Genomic DNA, 17,879 nt, shown 5'->3' on the forward strand with positions numbered 1-17,879 from the left:
TAGAATTCGTTATTTATAATTACATAGGAGCGGGTCTCGCAGCCATGGAGGCAGACATCTTTGCGCTACGGCAGCGCATAGCCAACAAACTAGCGATTGCGAGATCGCCCATTACGCTCGAAAGTAACTACGGCAAGTTGAGAGAGATTAACTGAGACGGTACTGAACAGAGAGACTAATGAAATACTATCTGTAAAATTATCTATGTAAACAAACCTCATCACTTGAGAAGGTAGGTGATGCGGACGTGGTGGAAGACATTTTGTCCCGTAACGCTCGCCGTACTGTTGGGGGGGAGAAGTGGTGGGGGGGAGATGTTCATGTTGCTGCGGTCTGCAGTCTGACCGCTAGATGTCGCTGAAAATTACACACTGTAGCTTTAAGACAGTAAACTGTCAAACTTTCTGTTTTTGTCCGTTTAGAGCTTTGATATCAAAGAGTTACCAATGGTCGAAATCTATAGAAACAGGCATCAACAAGCCGATGCATTATATTTCGTAAATTAGAGTAAAAATGTTTGGCCTTATATTAGCTCTTAAATTATTCCTCCTTTGGTGCATCATAACAGCAAACTTGAACATGCTTCACTAAGGGAGTGATTGTTATGACTATTACCATACATACATACGTTTTGATTTGTTGCCATTAGGGTCACAAAGGATTGCCTGGAGAGCCTGGAAAAGATGGAGAGCCTGGAGAAAAGGTTTGCAAAGAATAAATCTTTTGAACTTTATTTAAGTTGAAAAACCAGTTCTGTCTGTTTGAACAGTGAATTTATGTCAATGCTTTTTGTTTTTGTCTAAGGGGGAAGTTGGCGAGACAGGTCCTCAGGGTCCACCAGGTCGCATGGGGGACGATGTAGGGGGATTTCTTTTATTTATATAATACAACACAATACAATACAATACAATATACAGATCAAATATATAACTTTGTTTTAGGGGCAAAGAGGACCAATCGGATTTCCAGGGACCCCAGGAGAGAAAGGAGACAGAGTAAGTTTTATGCTGATAACATAGTGATTTGTTTCCATGGAGAAATCTGACTTCTATGTTTTTACAGGGCGCTCCTGGTTACAACGGCGTCCCAGGTCCAACTGGTCCACCTGGAGCTCCTGTAAGCACTCTGATTTGGTTCTGATCAATTCGGTTGCCTCTCTTGTTAGCTGTTTTAAGACAGGAAGGATGTTATTGATAAATCACTGTTCTCAGGGTGTGGAGGGAGCCAGAGGACGCGAGGGGTTGCCAGGGGAGAAGGGCGATGATGTGAGTTCTGAAAGGTTGATGTTTGTGTGGGATTTAAAAATGTATTTTTAAAAAAAGCACAAATAATATTTACTATATAAATGTTTTATAAAGGGAGCTATGGGACCACAAGGAAAGCCGGGTGTTAAAGGAGAAAAAGGAGAAGTCGTAAGTGTGTTGATATTCAGATATATTTTGTCTAGCATCTTCAGTTTTTCTAAAATATTCTACTGTCTATTGTGGCGCTGAAGGGTGAGCCTGGCAAGGATGGACTGGATGGGCTTCCTGGATCTGATGGTATCAAGGTATCTCTAAATTCCCATACCTTGTTTTTCTCACAGAAATAAAACTGTAATTTATGCTAGCTAAACTTCTCCTCAACAACGTTTGACCTGTGCAAAAAAAAATTTATATTTTTCTGAATCAACAACAAACAATAGTTTTCCTGCACTTTAAGCTTTCCTGAAGCGTAAAACTCTTTAGTGTTACTACTGCACACCAAGTTGGTTACAGTAAAACTAAGGCTATAGCTACAGTATGTCTCAGAGAAATAAAAGACTGAGCACTAAAAAAACAGGGCCAACTATATTACATATAATCCAAGGTGTAGATGGCAGCAGCTCAGCTCATATTTTTCACCACAATGGTGTTACAGCCAAATAGGATCAGGTCAGATGAAGCTACTATGAAATGATACACAGAGAGAACATAAAGTTAGGGATTTAATTTGTAAATACTGAAGAATAGGAAAATAGCAATGAAGAAAAGTGGACCCCATGTCCTCCAGCAGCTTAAGCCTATAGCAGCATAACTATAGAGATAGCTCGGGATAACTTGAACCACTCTGACTAATAGCTTTTTCAAAAGTAAAGTTTGAAGTATTGTTCCAATCATTAAAATGAACTACCATGATTTAACAATTGTGATAAAGGTAATGTTGATATAACCACTTGCATCTAAAATGAAAAGCACATATATTTATTTGTACTAACTGTGGATTTCTTCATCAGGGGGAGCCTGGTGCAGCAGGCGCTGTTGGAGTTAGAGGGATAGTTGGTATTCCAGTAAGTGCATTCATTTATGTTCTTTCATCTGTCATTTATTCAATTTAATCCCATTTTTAAGGTGTTACTTTTTAAGGTTATAGAACAGAATATTTAGGGTGTACCTTACAATTAAAGCTTATACTCAGAGATGGGAAGTAACGAAGTACAAATACTTCGTTACTGTACTCAAGTAGATTTTTCTGATATTTTTACTTTACTTTACTACTTATTTTTATGGCGACTTTTTACTTCTACACAAATATCTGTACTTTCTACTCCTTACATTTTAAAAAATTGTCTCGTTACTTTAGTTTTGAATCATTTCAATGGAGTTACCATTATTATTTTTCACATCATCAATACCAAATTCAATCTACCGTAATTGGATGGGAATCTACGTTGCATTTGACGCACCACTACAAGATGAATCGACAGATTTGGCGGTATTCATTGGCGGCAAATCATTGCAGCTTGGTGGCGGTGGCGTTAGCATAGTAGCATGGACGACGAGATGATTGAAAATGAACACAACGGAGATCTAGTCCTATTGGCAGACATCCATTTAAAATGTAGGCAATGGCATGAAAAAAGTGGTTTCTACTTTTACTTTTATACTTAAAGTAAATTTACAAGCCTGTACTTTGTTACTTTTACTTGAGTAAAGAAGTTTAATCAGTACTTCCACTTTTACCAGAGTAATTTTTAACACAAGTATCTGTACTTTTACTCAAGTACGGAAAGTGAGTACTTTTGCCATCTCTGCTTATACTCTACAGCAGGGGTGACCAACTTTTTTAAGGCTGAGGGCTACTTTATGGGTACTGAGTCATAGGAACGGCTACCAATACTGACCTATGAACTAGAGGAAGCGGCGTTCACCTGAACTTCATAGATAATAAACATATTTCTATTGTTTCTTTTAATTTTTAATTTGCTTTTAGATATTCTCATTATGAAATCCATATAAATCCTCAATTATTCTAATTTATTGATATGATAAAATGCTTCATAAATGCTTCAAAACAAGAGCTTCAGTAAAAAATAACATTTCAGATTTAGTCCACTGTTGAATTGTTCTGTTTTCAAAAGATGCTGAGGGCACCCCATGTTGTCCTTGAGGGCCCCTTGGTGCCCACGGGCACCCCGTTGGTGACCCCTGCTCTACAGCAAATATTACTGTACCAGTGTGTTAGATAGATGTTTCTTTAGCTGTCATTCTATGTGCACAGGCACCATATAATGCAGGAATACAAGTGTCACAGTCAAAATTTAATAACTTCTACTCAGGGTTGGGAACATTACTTACATAAAGTATCTGGGTATAATTACCAGCTACTTCTCCCAAAGAGTTATTGAGACTGTTATCCAGTTACTGATAAATCAAAGTAACTAGTTACTAGGCAAAGTAATAGTTATTAGCAGTTATTTTTCAACATCTAAAATCTTGATGAATCTGAATGACTTCAATGTTATTGGAACCTATGCAAACTAAACCAATGTATATTTTTTTTTATATACAAATAATATGTTTTGTTCTTAGGGTCTGCCAGGAAAGCAGGGAGTAGCTGGTCCTCCTGGGGAAAAGGTAATCATATTAATCATCTTTTGATGATATCAAGACCAGAATTTGACACCTACTAAGCAAACTTCTCTTTCTTTAACATTTATGCAAACAAACGATTATTTCTGAAAACTCAGTGTTATTCTTTATATGGATTTAGGGTGAGACTGGTTCAGAAGGACCAATGGGACCGGTTGGGCTTCCTGGAAAAACTGTGAGAAGCCACAGACTAAATATGTAGCTTATTTATTTATCTATCCTGCAAGTGTATTATTTACAAACTTATCTTTGTTTTCATGCAGGGGCAGCCTGGAAATGATGGGGAGGATGGAAAACCGGGAGAAAAAGGATCCACTGTGGGTTTGCTTAAATTTTCTTTTCTTTTTTCTGATAATTTGGTTTTTGCTTCCAAAAATGGGTCCAAATTGCTACCTTTAATAAACTGTTCAAATTAAGAGATACCTTATATTTGTGATCCATAAAACATTTATTTTACTCTGTTAGATGAAACTGATTTATTCTTTTCCATATGTTTGTCATTTTCTATTTTCTTACAAATAATGATGTGATTTTTGTATTTCATTAATGCAGGGTGCAACAGGAAAACAAGGACCAATGGGGCCTGTTGGTCCAAAGGGAATCCAGGTGAGATATATGTAGTTTAAAATCTCGTCTCTAGGTAGAAATGTGTTTTTGTTGCAAGAACTAACAAAAAAAAATTAGCCTTACCACACTTTTCTTTGCTAAATAAAATGTTGCAATAATATTTAGCTTAAAGGAAAATTCCGGTTTTTAACACTTTAAGCCCATTTTCTGTAGTGTCCAGGATGAAATCGAATGATCGACACCAAAATTTTGACAATTGGTCCTGTCTCTGCTTTTTGGCTCATTTAGAATCACCCCCTGGCTGCTTCAGAATGGCTTCCATTGTGCATGTCCGATAATGTCCTTAAAACAACCTTAAACGTTCTTTTTTTAAAATATGCTACTCACCGGGTCGTCAGCGCTGTTCAATGACGTTCCAAAAAAAGTTTCGTAAAGAAAAAACGTTCCTGTAGTGTTTTATTTAGCATTTTGTAAATCCCATTGAGTTCTGTTGGAATAGTCAATATTCCGCTGCCACCGGAAACGGAAATGGGGCCTGTTTACACAGTTGTAGTCTTTTCGCTTCACTCTGTGTACTCCGACGTCGAGGTGCTAACGTCTCTGTTAAACACTTTAAAAAACTCTGAAAATGGAATACGAAAGGTGGATTCTTGAGGAGGACATATTGGACTTTGAGTTTGACGGTAGAGGATACCGTTTTGAACTGGAATATACTGAGGAGGAGTATATAGAGACATTGTCGCCAAGTAGTGGTCTGGAGTGTGCAACGCTTCAGATTCGAACGGGAAGCGGAAGTTTATAAGCGGTTGTGATGTATCGGGAAAAAATAGTTCTGGGATTTACAAAATGCTAAATAAAACAAGACAGGAACGGTTTTTCTTCACGAAACTTTTTTTGGAACGTCATTGAACAGCGCTGACGACCCGGTGAGTAGCATATTTTAAAAAAAGAACGTTTAAGGTTGTTTTAAGGACATTATCGGACATGCACAATGGAAGCCATTCTGAAGCAGCCAGGGGGGATTCTGCATGAGCCAAATAGCAGAGACAGGACCAATCGTCAAAATTTTGGTGTCGATCATTCGAATGCATCCTGGACACTACAGAAAATGGGCTAAAAATGTTAAAAACCGGAATTTTCCTTTAAAATTACTGCTAAATAGCTTTAAAAAGATTAACACTTTGAGCTTACTGCATCCCCTAATATCAATTTCAAAGGGGTTTATTGAATGAAATATTTAGTTAATCAATAATTTATTAATTAAACAAACTGATAAATATTTAAGATATTTCATTATTTCAATTTACATTTATTTCCTGTCATATTTATTTATTTCATGGTACATTTATTTATTTCATTTTGTCCTCTTTAGGCCTCCATAGTATATAGTTCGCTAACTGAAATAAAGCTTTAAAACAGAAATCTGTAAGCCATTAACCTACTTTTTAAACAAACTTTATAGAACTTTTCTAACATATTGAATAAGAGTGTACAGTGTGGAATGCTGGTAATGTAGCTTATTTACTCACACTTTTAAATGTTTGGAAAGCAGACGGTATTCTACATGGACATTATTGTTAATCTTTTTCTGTATGTGTCCGCTATACTTATTCTGAATTTTCGATTATCAGGGTGACAAAGGAGATAAAGGAGCTACTGGGCCCAAAGGATTGAAAGGTCATACAGGCCATAAAGGCGATCAGGTGGGAGAATAGCTGTTCTTAGTTTAGTTTTGCTAAAGTACTGAGCGCTATGGGAATCCAACGGCACATCATTATCATTTTGATTCCGGAGTTTAGGGACCAACTGGCCCTGTAGGACCAAAAGGAAGTCAGGTAAGAGTCATTATGATGATAGAATAATTTCCACCATGTGGTTTAATAATTACACATTCATCATGTCACCTTTTGAAAACAGGGAGATCCAGGCCTGACAGGAGACCCTGGTGTCAAAGGAGATCAGGTATTATCTTTATATTTTTTTAATAGACATTCATCCCTCTTTGGATCTAATAGATTGTCCCGATGTCTTCCAGGGCCCTCCTGGTGTGTCTGGCATCAAAGGAGAGGTATGAATTAATTAAGTTACCACAATAACTTAAATGTTTAACAGTAGAAGAGTCTAGAAGAGTATTCTGCTGAAGCTAAATAGTCCACCAAACACATTCTGGTTTTTAATCAAGGGAAAAACGTACTTTAACGATTTATGTTTCCATGCCAGCGTGGAGAAAAAGGTCAAAGAGGATCTACAGGAGCTGAAGGGAGACCAGGTCAGCCAGGACACGCAGGAGCAACGGGTCCCATGGGAGCACGAGGGTTGGAGGGAGATCCAGGCATCCCTGGACCACCGGGTCCTAGAGGTCTACCTGTGAGTCACAGATGGCTTTACTTGACAGGTTATCAAAATAGGATAAACTCTCTCTGCCCTTTGTAAATATACCAAAAAACAAGGGTTGGTATTTTCCTAAATAAAATGGCTGTAGTTTTACTTTTTCTTCTTTTTGTGCCCAAGTTTCATTCTTTTAATTTAAAATAAGATGTAATGATTTGCTTTAGAAATTGGAAAGGGAAAAAAATAGTCAGGAAAGCCATTGTGTTAGCTGCTCTCTTTTGCATTATTAATTGTCTACCACTCACCCATGATCGGTCATGGTAGCAGGTAGCCAATCTGGCTAGCTCAAGTGGAAGTCAACCGTCCCGCAAAACAGGAAGCCTGGGTTAGTATCCCATGAGTGTGAGTCCTTGGGCAAGACCCTTTGTTGGGTTTAAATCCAGAGAAATGTGAGTTTAAGAGGACGAAATGATCAAACACAGACAGGGATTTTGCAACGTCAGCCTCTGCACAGGGGAGAAGAACTGCTGGCTCACAACCAGCACCTTTTCTCCCAGTTCCCTTCACAGCAAAGCCTTTTATTAACAGTTTACAACATAATAGGGCAGGTCTTAAACAGAAAACCCTGTAATGACCATCTGGCTGGATGCAGGTCACACAACAGTGTGACTCTGCCTCATGACCTACTGGATGCAGGTCATAAAAGTTTATGACCCTCCTGATTGAATCACAGGACAGAAATGTAGCATCTTATTTCTTCAATGTTTCATATGCCCACACATTCATTTTATAATTGTAACTCTAACACCCTTCACGCTAATGCCTGCTTTGGGGAATCCTGAGGTTCTGAGTTCGAACCCCACTCCCACGGACTGCCACTCTGGGTCTCTGAGTACTGCTTCCCAGGCGCTGCACTATGGCAGCCCACTGCATCCCAAAGGGGATGGGTTTAATGCAGAGAATTAATTTCGTTGCTCTGTACTTGTGACAGTATAATGACAATAAAATAAATAAAATAAAACACCAGGGGGAAAAAAGCGGGCATCAGGATCACATGCTTCACACCTGCATCTTCCTTCCTCTTAATATGCTCTGAGATCCTTTTGAAGAAGACCTTAAACAGGATTGGTGTCATGGTAGATTCCAACACCTAACAGAAACAGAATACCAAGAAGTTGTAGCTTTTTTCAAGGATTTAATACTCTAGCCCCCAAAAGCAAACCTGGTGTTTCTTACTGTACAACTGCACCACCTTAAAAATGCTCCAAAGCTGGTTATAGGGGTTTAACAGAACAACAAACCTCCCATGATCTCCTCAGCAATTCATCAAGGGTAAATACAGGTGCTGGTCATAAAATTAGAATATCATGAAAAAGTAGATTGATTTCAGTAATTCCATTTAAAAAGTGAAACTTGTATATTATATTCATACATTACATACAAACTCATATATTTCAGATGTTTATTTTGTTTAATTTTGATGATTACAAATGACAACAAATGAAAATCTCAAATTCATCATATCAGAAAATTAGAATATTGTGAAAAGGTTCAAAATTGATGGCCCCTGGTGCCACACTCTAATCAGCTAATTAACTCAAACCACCTGCAAAAGCCTTTAAATGGTCTTTCAGTCTAGTTCTATAGGCTACACAATCATGGGGAAGACTGCTGACTTGACAGTTGTCCAAAAGACGACCATCGACACCTTGCACAAGGAGGGCAAGACACAAAAGGTCATCGCTAAAGAGGCTGGCTGTTCACAGAGCTCAGTGTCCAAGCACATTAATAGAGAGGCGAAGGGAAGGAAAAGATGTGGTCGAAAAAAGTGTACAAGCAAGAGAGATAACCGCACCCTGGAGAGGATTGTGAAACAAAACCCATTCAAAAATGTGGGGGAGATTCACAAAGAGTGGACTGCAGCTGGAGTGAGTGCTTCAAGAACCACCACACACAGACGTATGAAAGACATGGGTTTCTGCTGTCGCATTCCTTGTGTCAAGCCACTCTTGAACCACAGACAGCGTCAGAAGCGTCTTGCCTGGGCTAAAGAGAAACAGGACTGGACTGCTGGTGAGTGGTCCAAAGTCATGTTCTCTGATGAAAGTAAATTTTGCATTTCCTTTGGAAATCAAGGTCCCAGAGTCTGGAGGAAAAGAAGAGAGGCACTTCATCCACGTTGCTTGAAGTCCAGTGTAAAGTTTCCACAGTCAGTGATGGTTTGGGGTGCCATGTCATCTGCTGGTGTTGGTCCATTGTGTTTTCTGAGGTCCAGGGTCAACGCAGCCACATACCAGGAAGTTTTAGAGCACTTCATGCTTCCTGCAGCTGACCAACTTTTTGGAGATGCAGATTTCATTTTCCAACAGGACTTGGCACCTGCACACAGTGCCAAAGCTACCAGTACCTGGTTGAAGGACCATGGTATCCCTGTTCTTAATTGGCCAGCAAACTCTCCTGACCTTAACCCCATAGAAAATCTATGGGGTATTGTGAAGAAGAAGATGCAATACACCAGACCCAACAATTCAGAAGAGCTAAAAGCCACTATTAGAGCAACCTGGGCTATCATAACACCTGAGCAGTGCCACAGACTGATCGACTCCATGCCACGCCGCATTGCTGCAGTAATACAGGCCAAAGGAGGCCCAACTAAATACTGAGTGCTGTACATGCTCATACTTTTCATGTTCATACTTTTCAGTTGGCCAACATTTCTATAAATCCTTTGTTTTTATTGGTCTTCAGTAATATTCTAATTTTCTGATATGATGAATTTGAGATTTTCATTTGTTGTCATTTGTAATCATCAAAATTAAACAAAATAAACATCTGAAAATATATGAGTTTGTATGTAATGTATGAATATAATATACAAGTTTCACTTTTTAAATGGAATTACTGAAATCAATCTACTTTTTCATGATATTCTAATTTTATGACCAGCATCTGTATCTGGCCTAATTTTTAACTGCTACAACAAGATTAATGATAATCCAGAGGTCTGGATTTATTACCTTTTTGTGGATCCTGTTAGTCTTTTACAACTTGTGTTTTGAACTTAAAGTTTGAATCCCAAATTTACATGTAGAAAATATCCAGCAAAACAATTGAGTCAATTGTGCTTTTAGACTTTTAAGTGCCAAGAAATACGCAAAGTGATTAATGCAGACCCCTGGGATAGAGGCAGGGGCAGAGACAAACCGGCTTGGTTTTGAGGCAACATAGTAAAATTAGGCTTACTCTTAAAGAACTGGGGCCAAAGACTAAAGACCTGACTTCTACTTAACTCTTAAATACTTTCATCCCTCAAAGACTTTAAACTTGACTTAGAAAAATTACTTTTCTGCAACAGAAATGCTATTAGAACTCTTTGTAAAACTTATTGCTATGTCTTTATTAACACTCTTTCACAGGGCCCAAAAGTGAATGATGAAAAGCTTCGAGAAATGTGCTCCGCGGTTGTTGAAGGTTAGATTAATTTGATTTAAAATTACCTCCACTTGTATATCCTCACTCCTAGCATAGAAAGAAGATATACCATGTTTAGCTGTGATATTTTGTTCCTTGTCCATGTAGAACAATTGGAGGAATTTATGAAAGAATTCTTGAAGAGACCAGCAGCCATAGGTGCTCCTGGTACACCCGGACCAGCAGGACCTCCAGGACCTCCTGGACCAGCTGGAGAAACAGGAGCAGTGGGCATTCCAGGTCCAATGGGTCCCAAAGGCCACCCAGGCTTTTATGGGCTTCCAGGTGCACCTGGACAAAAAGGTAAGCATTAATTCATAACCTCTTTACTTCCAATAAACTGCCTTGCAAATGAAACAAGCTACTGACTCAGGCTGCACTTTATTGGAAAATAACGTGGTGACGATCTCAGAATGTACTGATTCTTATTCTCTTTTGCTTTTCAATAAACTGCATATAGAAGGAGAGGCCTCTGCAAATGTATACATTGCCAGTCATGAACAGCAACAAGCTGTTGGCGTCTTTAAATCACCTAAGCATTCGTGTCTTTGTACTCTGTGTTGCTTCATTGTCCAGGTGAAGCCGGGCAAAAGGGAGACAAAGGAGACAAGGGAGAGGATGGTGTAGGGACCAAAGGAAGTCCAGGGGCACCAGGTGTACCAGGTGAGACTACTTTCGTATCAGAAGACTGTCAGGTTTGTGTGGGACTCCATGAAAAACTACTGCTGAGTTACTTATGGAGGACAAGATTTGTGGAAAAAATTATACGTTAGACCCTAACTTTAAAAGAACCACAAAGCAGTGGGTTACAAAGCAATATGCAACGCACTCTTACAAATTATTGAATTGGATTTTACCACATCAAAAAGAAAAAACAGACCAGCAGTAAGTGATGAAGAAAGGATAAGTGGTACAGTAGTAGTAGCCATTCAACGTGGCCCTTCCCTGTCAAAAGCCAGCCGAATGGCAGTAAAATCCACTCCAACTTCCAGCCACTGGCCTACGATGGAGCATTCGGGCCAGGCTAGAGATTTTTTTCTTCGATATCGAGAATAAAGTCGTAACATTAAGAGAATAAACCCATAAAAAGTATGACAATAAAGTCGCAATGAAAATAGTCATAAAATTACGAGAATAAAGTCATAATATTAAGAGAACAAAGTCATAAAATTATGAGAAAGAAGTTGTTGTTTTATGACAACTCTTACGAGAAGTAGTTTCTTCACCAAAATGAGGAATGTCGAGCATTATGCAAAGTTATACTTTGGCTCTGGTTTGACAAAAAAGGAAAATTATTTAACACACCAGCATCAAAATGGGCAAATTGTCAAAGTGGTCTCAGGTTGCTGATTGGTGGAGCTGGTCAACCCGTTTCTTTCTGAAATGGGTTGTGGTATAATGACCTCATTCTCATAATATTACAACTTTATTCTCTAATGTTACGACTTTATGCTCAAAATAAAAATTTAATAAAATCTCTTACCTGATCCTTATACTCAGTCGTACTGGATTTCTGCCTATATCTTTTTGTTCACTCTGACTCCACCCATTCACTGAATCACAGGGTCTGACCAGGAGATAACGCTTCTCTTTAGATCTTAATGTCCACAAACATGACAGAAAGAATATTTTTGATCTTTAAAAAAAAATTGTGGGGGACTAGCCAAGCACCCATCAAGGAAAGTGGGGAAATTTTGAATGGCTACTACTGTACCAGCTTTTAGGTGAATAATCTGAAAAAATATGATGTGGGCTTGTTTTCGACCCATTTCCCTGATATCCCTTTATAAAACCCATATTTATATAAGAATTAGCATCTGAGGCAGAAAAGTTTATAAGGGGGAATAGTCTAAAACTGTTTGCTTTCTCAGAAAACACCAGTGTTTTCAAAAATAATTATCTGAAGATGGATTAGATTTTTTGTGTTAATAAAAATTTAAAAAATTATTATATATTAGTTACATAATAGTCATCACTAATAATTTACACATTATACATATTAAATTCCTTGAGGAATAAATCTCTGATATTTTATCATTAAATCAAATACTTTTTGATGAACTACTTACTTTACTTTGTTCTCTCTAATACACAAAATTTCTAACAAAAGAGCATGGATTTTGTGTTTGTCACACATTAAAGTATCCATCGTTCATTTCTTTATTTTGGCCTTCAGTTTGTAGCATACTTTTGTCATTCAAATTATACAATAGAAGTTACTTCTCGCCTGAAATGACAAAAACACTGCTACCTTTATGCATGTAATAAAGGCCAGTTACAACCAGTAGGAAATGCATCACAATATTCTTAGCGTATTCAAAATATACAGCTGTGATTCTTCTTCTCTCTTTTCATTTGTGCTGCTAAAAAACATAATCAAGATTTTCAATCTTACAAGCACGTTTTCAAGTGAAACTATTGTAGATGAAGCAAAAACCTATTTGTAGAATCAAAGACAAGATTAATAGTTCTGTGTGGATAAATGATAATCTACTCCACCTTTTTTTTTAACGCACTAACAACAGCAACTCTACTCCAACTCCTCTCCATGGCAACCGGATCCTGCAGTTGCTATGATTTGAAGCTAACAGATTATTGAAAATGTCTAAAAGGAATAAGGATCCTTGCTTCACATTCAATCCATGTTTGATAAGATTTCCATTAGGACCCTGAAATGTCCTTGCCTGTCCCCTGTGGCAAGCTTGTACTAGACCATCACCAATAGACGCTCTGCAATTAATCACTGCTGTGACTCTATGCGTTTAATCCAATAACTTCCATATATTGTTCTGTAAACACAGACCCAACTAGCTGTATGTCAGGACAATAAATGAAAGTCTGATTTCAGCTCGAATCATGCACAACAGTTAACTCTAAACTTACTAGAATACATTCAAAGCAACTTCCATCCAAAGTATAAGAATATTAACATCATCAGTGCAGTCAGTTCATCCAGATTACCATCCTGCCTTCAAATATTATTTCTGTTGGAGCCGCTCAGACCCCCGTAATCCGGCGATGTGCTGTCACTAGGAATCCCATTCAACAGCAGCCTTTGGCCTGGTCGCCTTCTGGCGGTTTGCCGCGGCGGCTGGGGGTGTTTTTCATCTACGTAATCCAAACTGCAGGCACCAGGATAATAAAAGCGAAGATGTTTTGCCGGCAGATTTCGGCATTTTAAAGGAATAGTACACCCAAAACATGATTAGCCTTCATTTTCTACTCACCCCCATGCTGAACAACACTCTGGAGTACTTTTTTGATATCTCAAATGCATCTGGAGATCTGGGAGGCTTCTTGCTGTCTGCTGACATTCAAATAATGGAGGTCTATGGTGACCGAGACAGAAAGGTCCATAAAAGTCCACAAAAAACGTGTCAATATTCCTCCATACTGCTCGTCCAATGTACTCCAAGTGTCCTGAGTGGGTAGCATCCAGAATTTACTCGAAACAAAGTCATTTAGAATGTTTTTAGACATTTTTCTTTCGTTGTTTCTTTCTTTGCACAGGTAAACAGCACATTTCTCCTTCTACGCTTGCATTATTGGCAGAGCAGACGCTGAATGCGCACTTTCATCTGGTTTGGTCTGCCGGCTTCCGTAGCGTCCTGAACGCGCTGGCGCGCGCTTTCAGGAAATCCTATACACTACTGTTTCTGCTCTAAAAACATTCTAAATGACTTTGTTTCGAGTAAATTCTGGATGCTACCCACTCAGGACACTTGGAATACATTGGACGAGCAGTATGGAGGAATATTGACACGTTTTTTGTGGACTTTTATGGACCTTTCTGTCTCGGGCGCCATAGACCTCCATTATTTGAATGTCAGCAGACAGCAAGAAGCCTCCCAGATCTCCAGATGCATTTGAGATATCAAAAAAGTACTCCAGAGTGTTGTTCAGCATGGGGGTGAGTAGAAAATGAAGGCTAATCATGTTTTGGGTGTACTATTCCTTTAAGTTAATGAAGGGAGAGGCATGGTTGTGTATGTTCAAAAATATAGCTTGCGGGAACTGTTTTTCTACGATCTCCTACAGCACCTTTAATCACTGTTGTGACTCTATGCGGTTTAATCCAATAACTGTTATATATTGTTCTGTAAACACAGACCCAACTAGCTGTATGTTAGGACAATTAATGAAAGCCTGATTTCAGCTCAAATCATGGACAACAGGTAACTCTAAACACACTAGAATAACTTCACAACAACTTGCATCCAAAGTATGAGAATAAATAAGTAAAAATCATTCAACTCCACATCATATTTCATATTTCAGTTAAAATCCCTGAATTAAGCTAATGAAACTCAATCACACCAAGTAGTAAGCACTAGTATAAACTAGTACTGAAGTACTATGAACACACACAAAGAACTACAAACAAGAAAGGTTGAAAACCATTATCAATAAATATTAGAATTAAGTCACAGTTCGGCATGAATTTAATATTTGAGAACCAACATTCATATTGAGGAGTTTGGACATTTCTAATGTTCAGGAAAGTTCCGTTTGGCCCAGGCTGTGTTCTTGGTTGGCTCTGTGCTGGTTAGCCTAGCCAGGTGGCTACTGTTGGTGTGTCCTTTGTCGGTCAATTTAGTTCATTGCTCTCTTGGATACATCCAAGTTATATCTGTACCTCAGAAAATAATTGTGCCTATAGCGTTACATTTATGTCATAACCAACGTGAGCAAAATAAACATACTTGCATGTATGTTAGACTACTTCTGCGCATGGTTTATCTACCGCCGTGCGAGAAACTACTGCTTCAAGAGGAGAAAATCTCTCTCCGCGCGCGCCAGCTCCTCTACGCGAGCTCGGAAGCTCTCCGCGCGCGCCAGCCCCTCCCACGTGCGCGCGGGATCTCCCTGCGTGCACAATTTTCTATCCAGCGGCCACGCTCGAAGACGGCTGCCCTCTTGAAAGCGTCTCTGCCCTCGGACAGATTTTCTCCTCGCGCGGAGGAACAGTGGTTTTGACAGGTTGGGCGGAGACAACTGGAAGCCTCCTCCTGATTGGACCTTGCAGACACGATCTCACAGGAAGAAGTGTCAGGAAGCATTTGACTGACAGCTCGTCAGTTAAGATGACGGCTCGAGGCGACTTCGGTAAATTTAGAAAGATATTCACAGATTTGGACTTCCGGGATCAATAACTCTCGTTGTTGAAACACAAATGACGCATCTTTCATAGTTGCCGACATTCAGTTTTAGAGTAATCAAGGGTCCCTTTCGCGAAGCAGGTTTTCTGAAAACTCTGAAGAGGGGAACTCTAACTTTTCCTTCTCACAAGGAGAGTTTATTCAACCTCTGTTTCAGTCGCCGTAGTAATATTCTCACCTTAGCTACCTCGGTCAGTAGCAGGTTTTCTTGTGTCCCCTGTCTCCGCACTCCTTACAGCCAATCATGCTGTTTTATTTCATGATTTAGTTTCATGACCACAGGTTTGCCTGCTGAGTCTAAAAGTAGCAGCAACCCAGACTGACAGCAGCTCATTGGCTAATTTGTATCACATGTAGCCTGGTGCCGGAGGCTCCGGAAGGCTTTACCGTATTAACAGGAGAAGAGGCGCAAGTGAAATAAAATACTGTCATTGGACATTATTTATAAATGTTTTAAATCAGGTTTTGTCCGGATTAGCAAGCATGTGGGTCCGAATCCGGACCCCAGTCCGCCATAAGAGTTCTTGGTGAGACAATGAATGAAAAAGTTTAATGCCTTTGTGAAGCATGTGGGCATATTAAAATACTATGGAAATATTTATTTTCTTTATTTTCATGTACTTATCCAATCTAGGTGCTCCAGGTCTTCCTGGTGTCGGCAGAGATGGCAAAAATGGAGAGCGCGGTGAAACAGGAAGTCCAGGCATTCCAGGACCTGCTGGTCAAAGAGGACCCTCTGGACCACCTGGTCTCTGTGACCCATCTACTTGTATAAACAGACTTCCTCACCTCTATATGGTCAGTGGAAAGAAATCCTCCTCGTACAAAAACCCATGAGACATCCAAAGGTCAATGACATTCGCCAGACCTCATCCACCCAGCGTCACCATGTTTCAGGGCTCTTCATTAACCCGAACATGGTGTTTTTTTTGGAGGAGTCCCCATCGGCACCACAAATCAAAGACACTTAGTGAGAAACACAGATGGGAAACAACTGCACAAAACTGTAAAGACATTTTAACTTTAGAGTTTTTAGAGGGAATTTCCCCATTGGGGAGAAAACACTTGTTGCTGCGCAGCCTCTGGTCCTTAAGCCCCCATAACCTGATAAGAAATAATATCCCTGCCACTAGGCCATTGAGTAAAGACTGGTCAACTTATATAAAAATCTATGATTTCCACTAATTAATTTACTTTGCCCCATTCAAATGTTTACGGATGTTCGTCAACTATGTGGCTCCAGTGATTTTTTTTTTGTTTTTTGTTTTTTTTGGCCAGTTGTCTGTTTTATGAAACATTGCAATAAAGTGGTTAGTTTTGAGAAATTTACTCAGTAACAAATTTAAACACCCTACCCTTATGTTTGTGGGATCATGCATTTATAGAGGGAGCCGACTATGACCTATTCAGGATGGTTTAAACATGATCTGTGACAATCCACTGCCTCTACATTAAAGTGGTTTTCTGTAAAACAATCAAACAAAAAACAAGGGTTGTTCTCTGGATATAGTGTTAAATAGTTGCCTGGTTACAAAGGAGAGCTGATATCATTCTCTCTCCCCTCTGTTTGCCAATGACCAATACATTTACTGTTCAAATATGACCTTTAAGCAATGCGCTGGAAAGGAGCGAGCTTGGCAGCCAACCCAAGGACATCCTTTTAATTTGATAGATCACATCATGACTCAGCTACAATACATTTAAAATGTCTGCTATGAATGGAAAGAGTGATGGGCATTTATACAATCAGATTTAGCAAAAACTGCTGCTTGATTTGCATAACCAAGGTACATGTAGACATGATAATTCATTAGAAAAAAAAACAGATATACACACTGGAAAAAATCCAAATCCAGATAATTTAATTTTTCTTTAATTTAATGCATTTTTTCTTGAATTGAGCAGGTAAGTGAGACACTTTGCCAATGGAACAAGTCAATTTACATTTAAAAAACAAAAAAACAATTACATAGTCTTATTTCAAGTCTATATTATCTAATTATCTTATTTTAAAAGTAAAAATTCTCATTCCATTGGCAGATCTTATTTACCTACTCAAATTAAGGGTAAATACACTTAATTTAAGACATTTCTACATATTTCTAGATTGTTTTTGCAGTGTACTAACAACAGATAAAACAAAACTTATCTTTTGATAATATACAGTAAAATAAAGAGAACAACTAAAAAAAAAGACACAAAGCTTGTGTTAGAAAATGAATTTGTTCCAATCTTTATTATACACTACAGTACAGTACAATACAGCCGCCCCCCGATACTTACACTGAGCTACTATTTCAAAATATGTTAGCACCAATTATTAAGGCAAAACTGACAAAGAAATAGGAAACTGTAATGGAATAAAACACAAATACATATAAAATATTTCAAATTGTGAATAATTTACTAGTATAACTTATGTTTTGCTTTGAGAGTTGCAGATCTTTATCCCATCTTGATG

General features: G+C 38.7%; 1 protein-coding gene across 1 annotated transcript in view; it reads left to right on the forward strand.

Annotated features, from left to right (window-relative positions):
* Positions 1-16,905, forward strand: part of LOC119781328 (collagen alpha-1(IX) chain-like) — a 64,193-nt gene extending 47,288 nt beyond the window's left edge. The window contains exons 18-38 of the mRNA XM_038281750.1: positions 650-703; positions 805-858; positions 942-995; positions 1,063-1,116; positions 1,212-1,265; positions 1,359-1,412; positions 1,496-1,549; positions 2,255-2,308; positions 3,831-3,875; positions 4,012-4,065; positions 4,154-4,207; positions 4,443-4,496; positions 6,089-6,160; positions 6,257-6,292; positions 6,375-6,419; positions 6,493-6,525; positions 6,678-6,824; positions 10,205-10,259; positions 10,368-10,562; positions 10,836-10,922; positions 16,053-16,905. Coding sequence (XP_038137678.1) covers positions 650-703; positions 805-858; positions 942-995; positions 1,063-1,116; positions 1,212-1,265; positions 1,359-1,412; positions 1,496-1,549; positions 2,255-2,308; positions 3,831-3,875; positions 4,012-4,065; positions 4,154-4,207; positions 4,443-4,496; positions 6,089-6,160; positions 6,257-6,292; positions 6,375-6,419; positions 6,493-6,525; positions 6,678-6,824; positions 10,205-10,259; positions 10,368-10,562; positions 10,836-10,922; positions 16,053-16,255 — 1,512 coding nt within the window. The 3' untranslated portion in view covers positions 16,256-16,905. The remainder of the gene's footprint in view (positions 1-649; positions 704-804; positions 859-941; positions 996-1,062; positions 1,117-1,211; positions 1,266-1,358; positions 1,413-1,495; positions 1,550-2,254; positions 2,309-3,830; positions 3,876-4,011; positions 4,066-4,153; positions 4,208-4,442; positions 4,497-6,088; positions 6,161-6,256; positions 6,293-6,374; positions 6,420-6,492; positions 6,526-6,677; positions 6,825-10,204; positions 10,260-10,367; positions 10,563-10,835; positions 10,923-16,052) is intronic.
* The last annotated feature ends 974 nt before the right edge of the window (positions 16,906-17,879 follow it).

Source organism: Cyprinodon tularosa, unplaced genomic scaffold (genome assembly GCF_016077235.1).
Source record: "Cyprinodon tularosa strain WSP-4 unplaced genomic scaffold, ASM1607723v1 ctg175, whole genome shotgun sequence".
Classification (NCBI taxonomy): domain Eukaryota; kingdom Metazoa; phylum Chordata; class Actinopteri; order Cyprinodontiformes; family Cyprinodontidae; genus Cyprinodon; species Cyprinodon tularosa.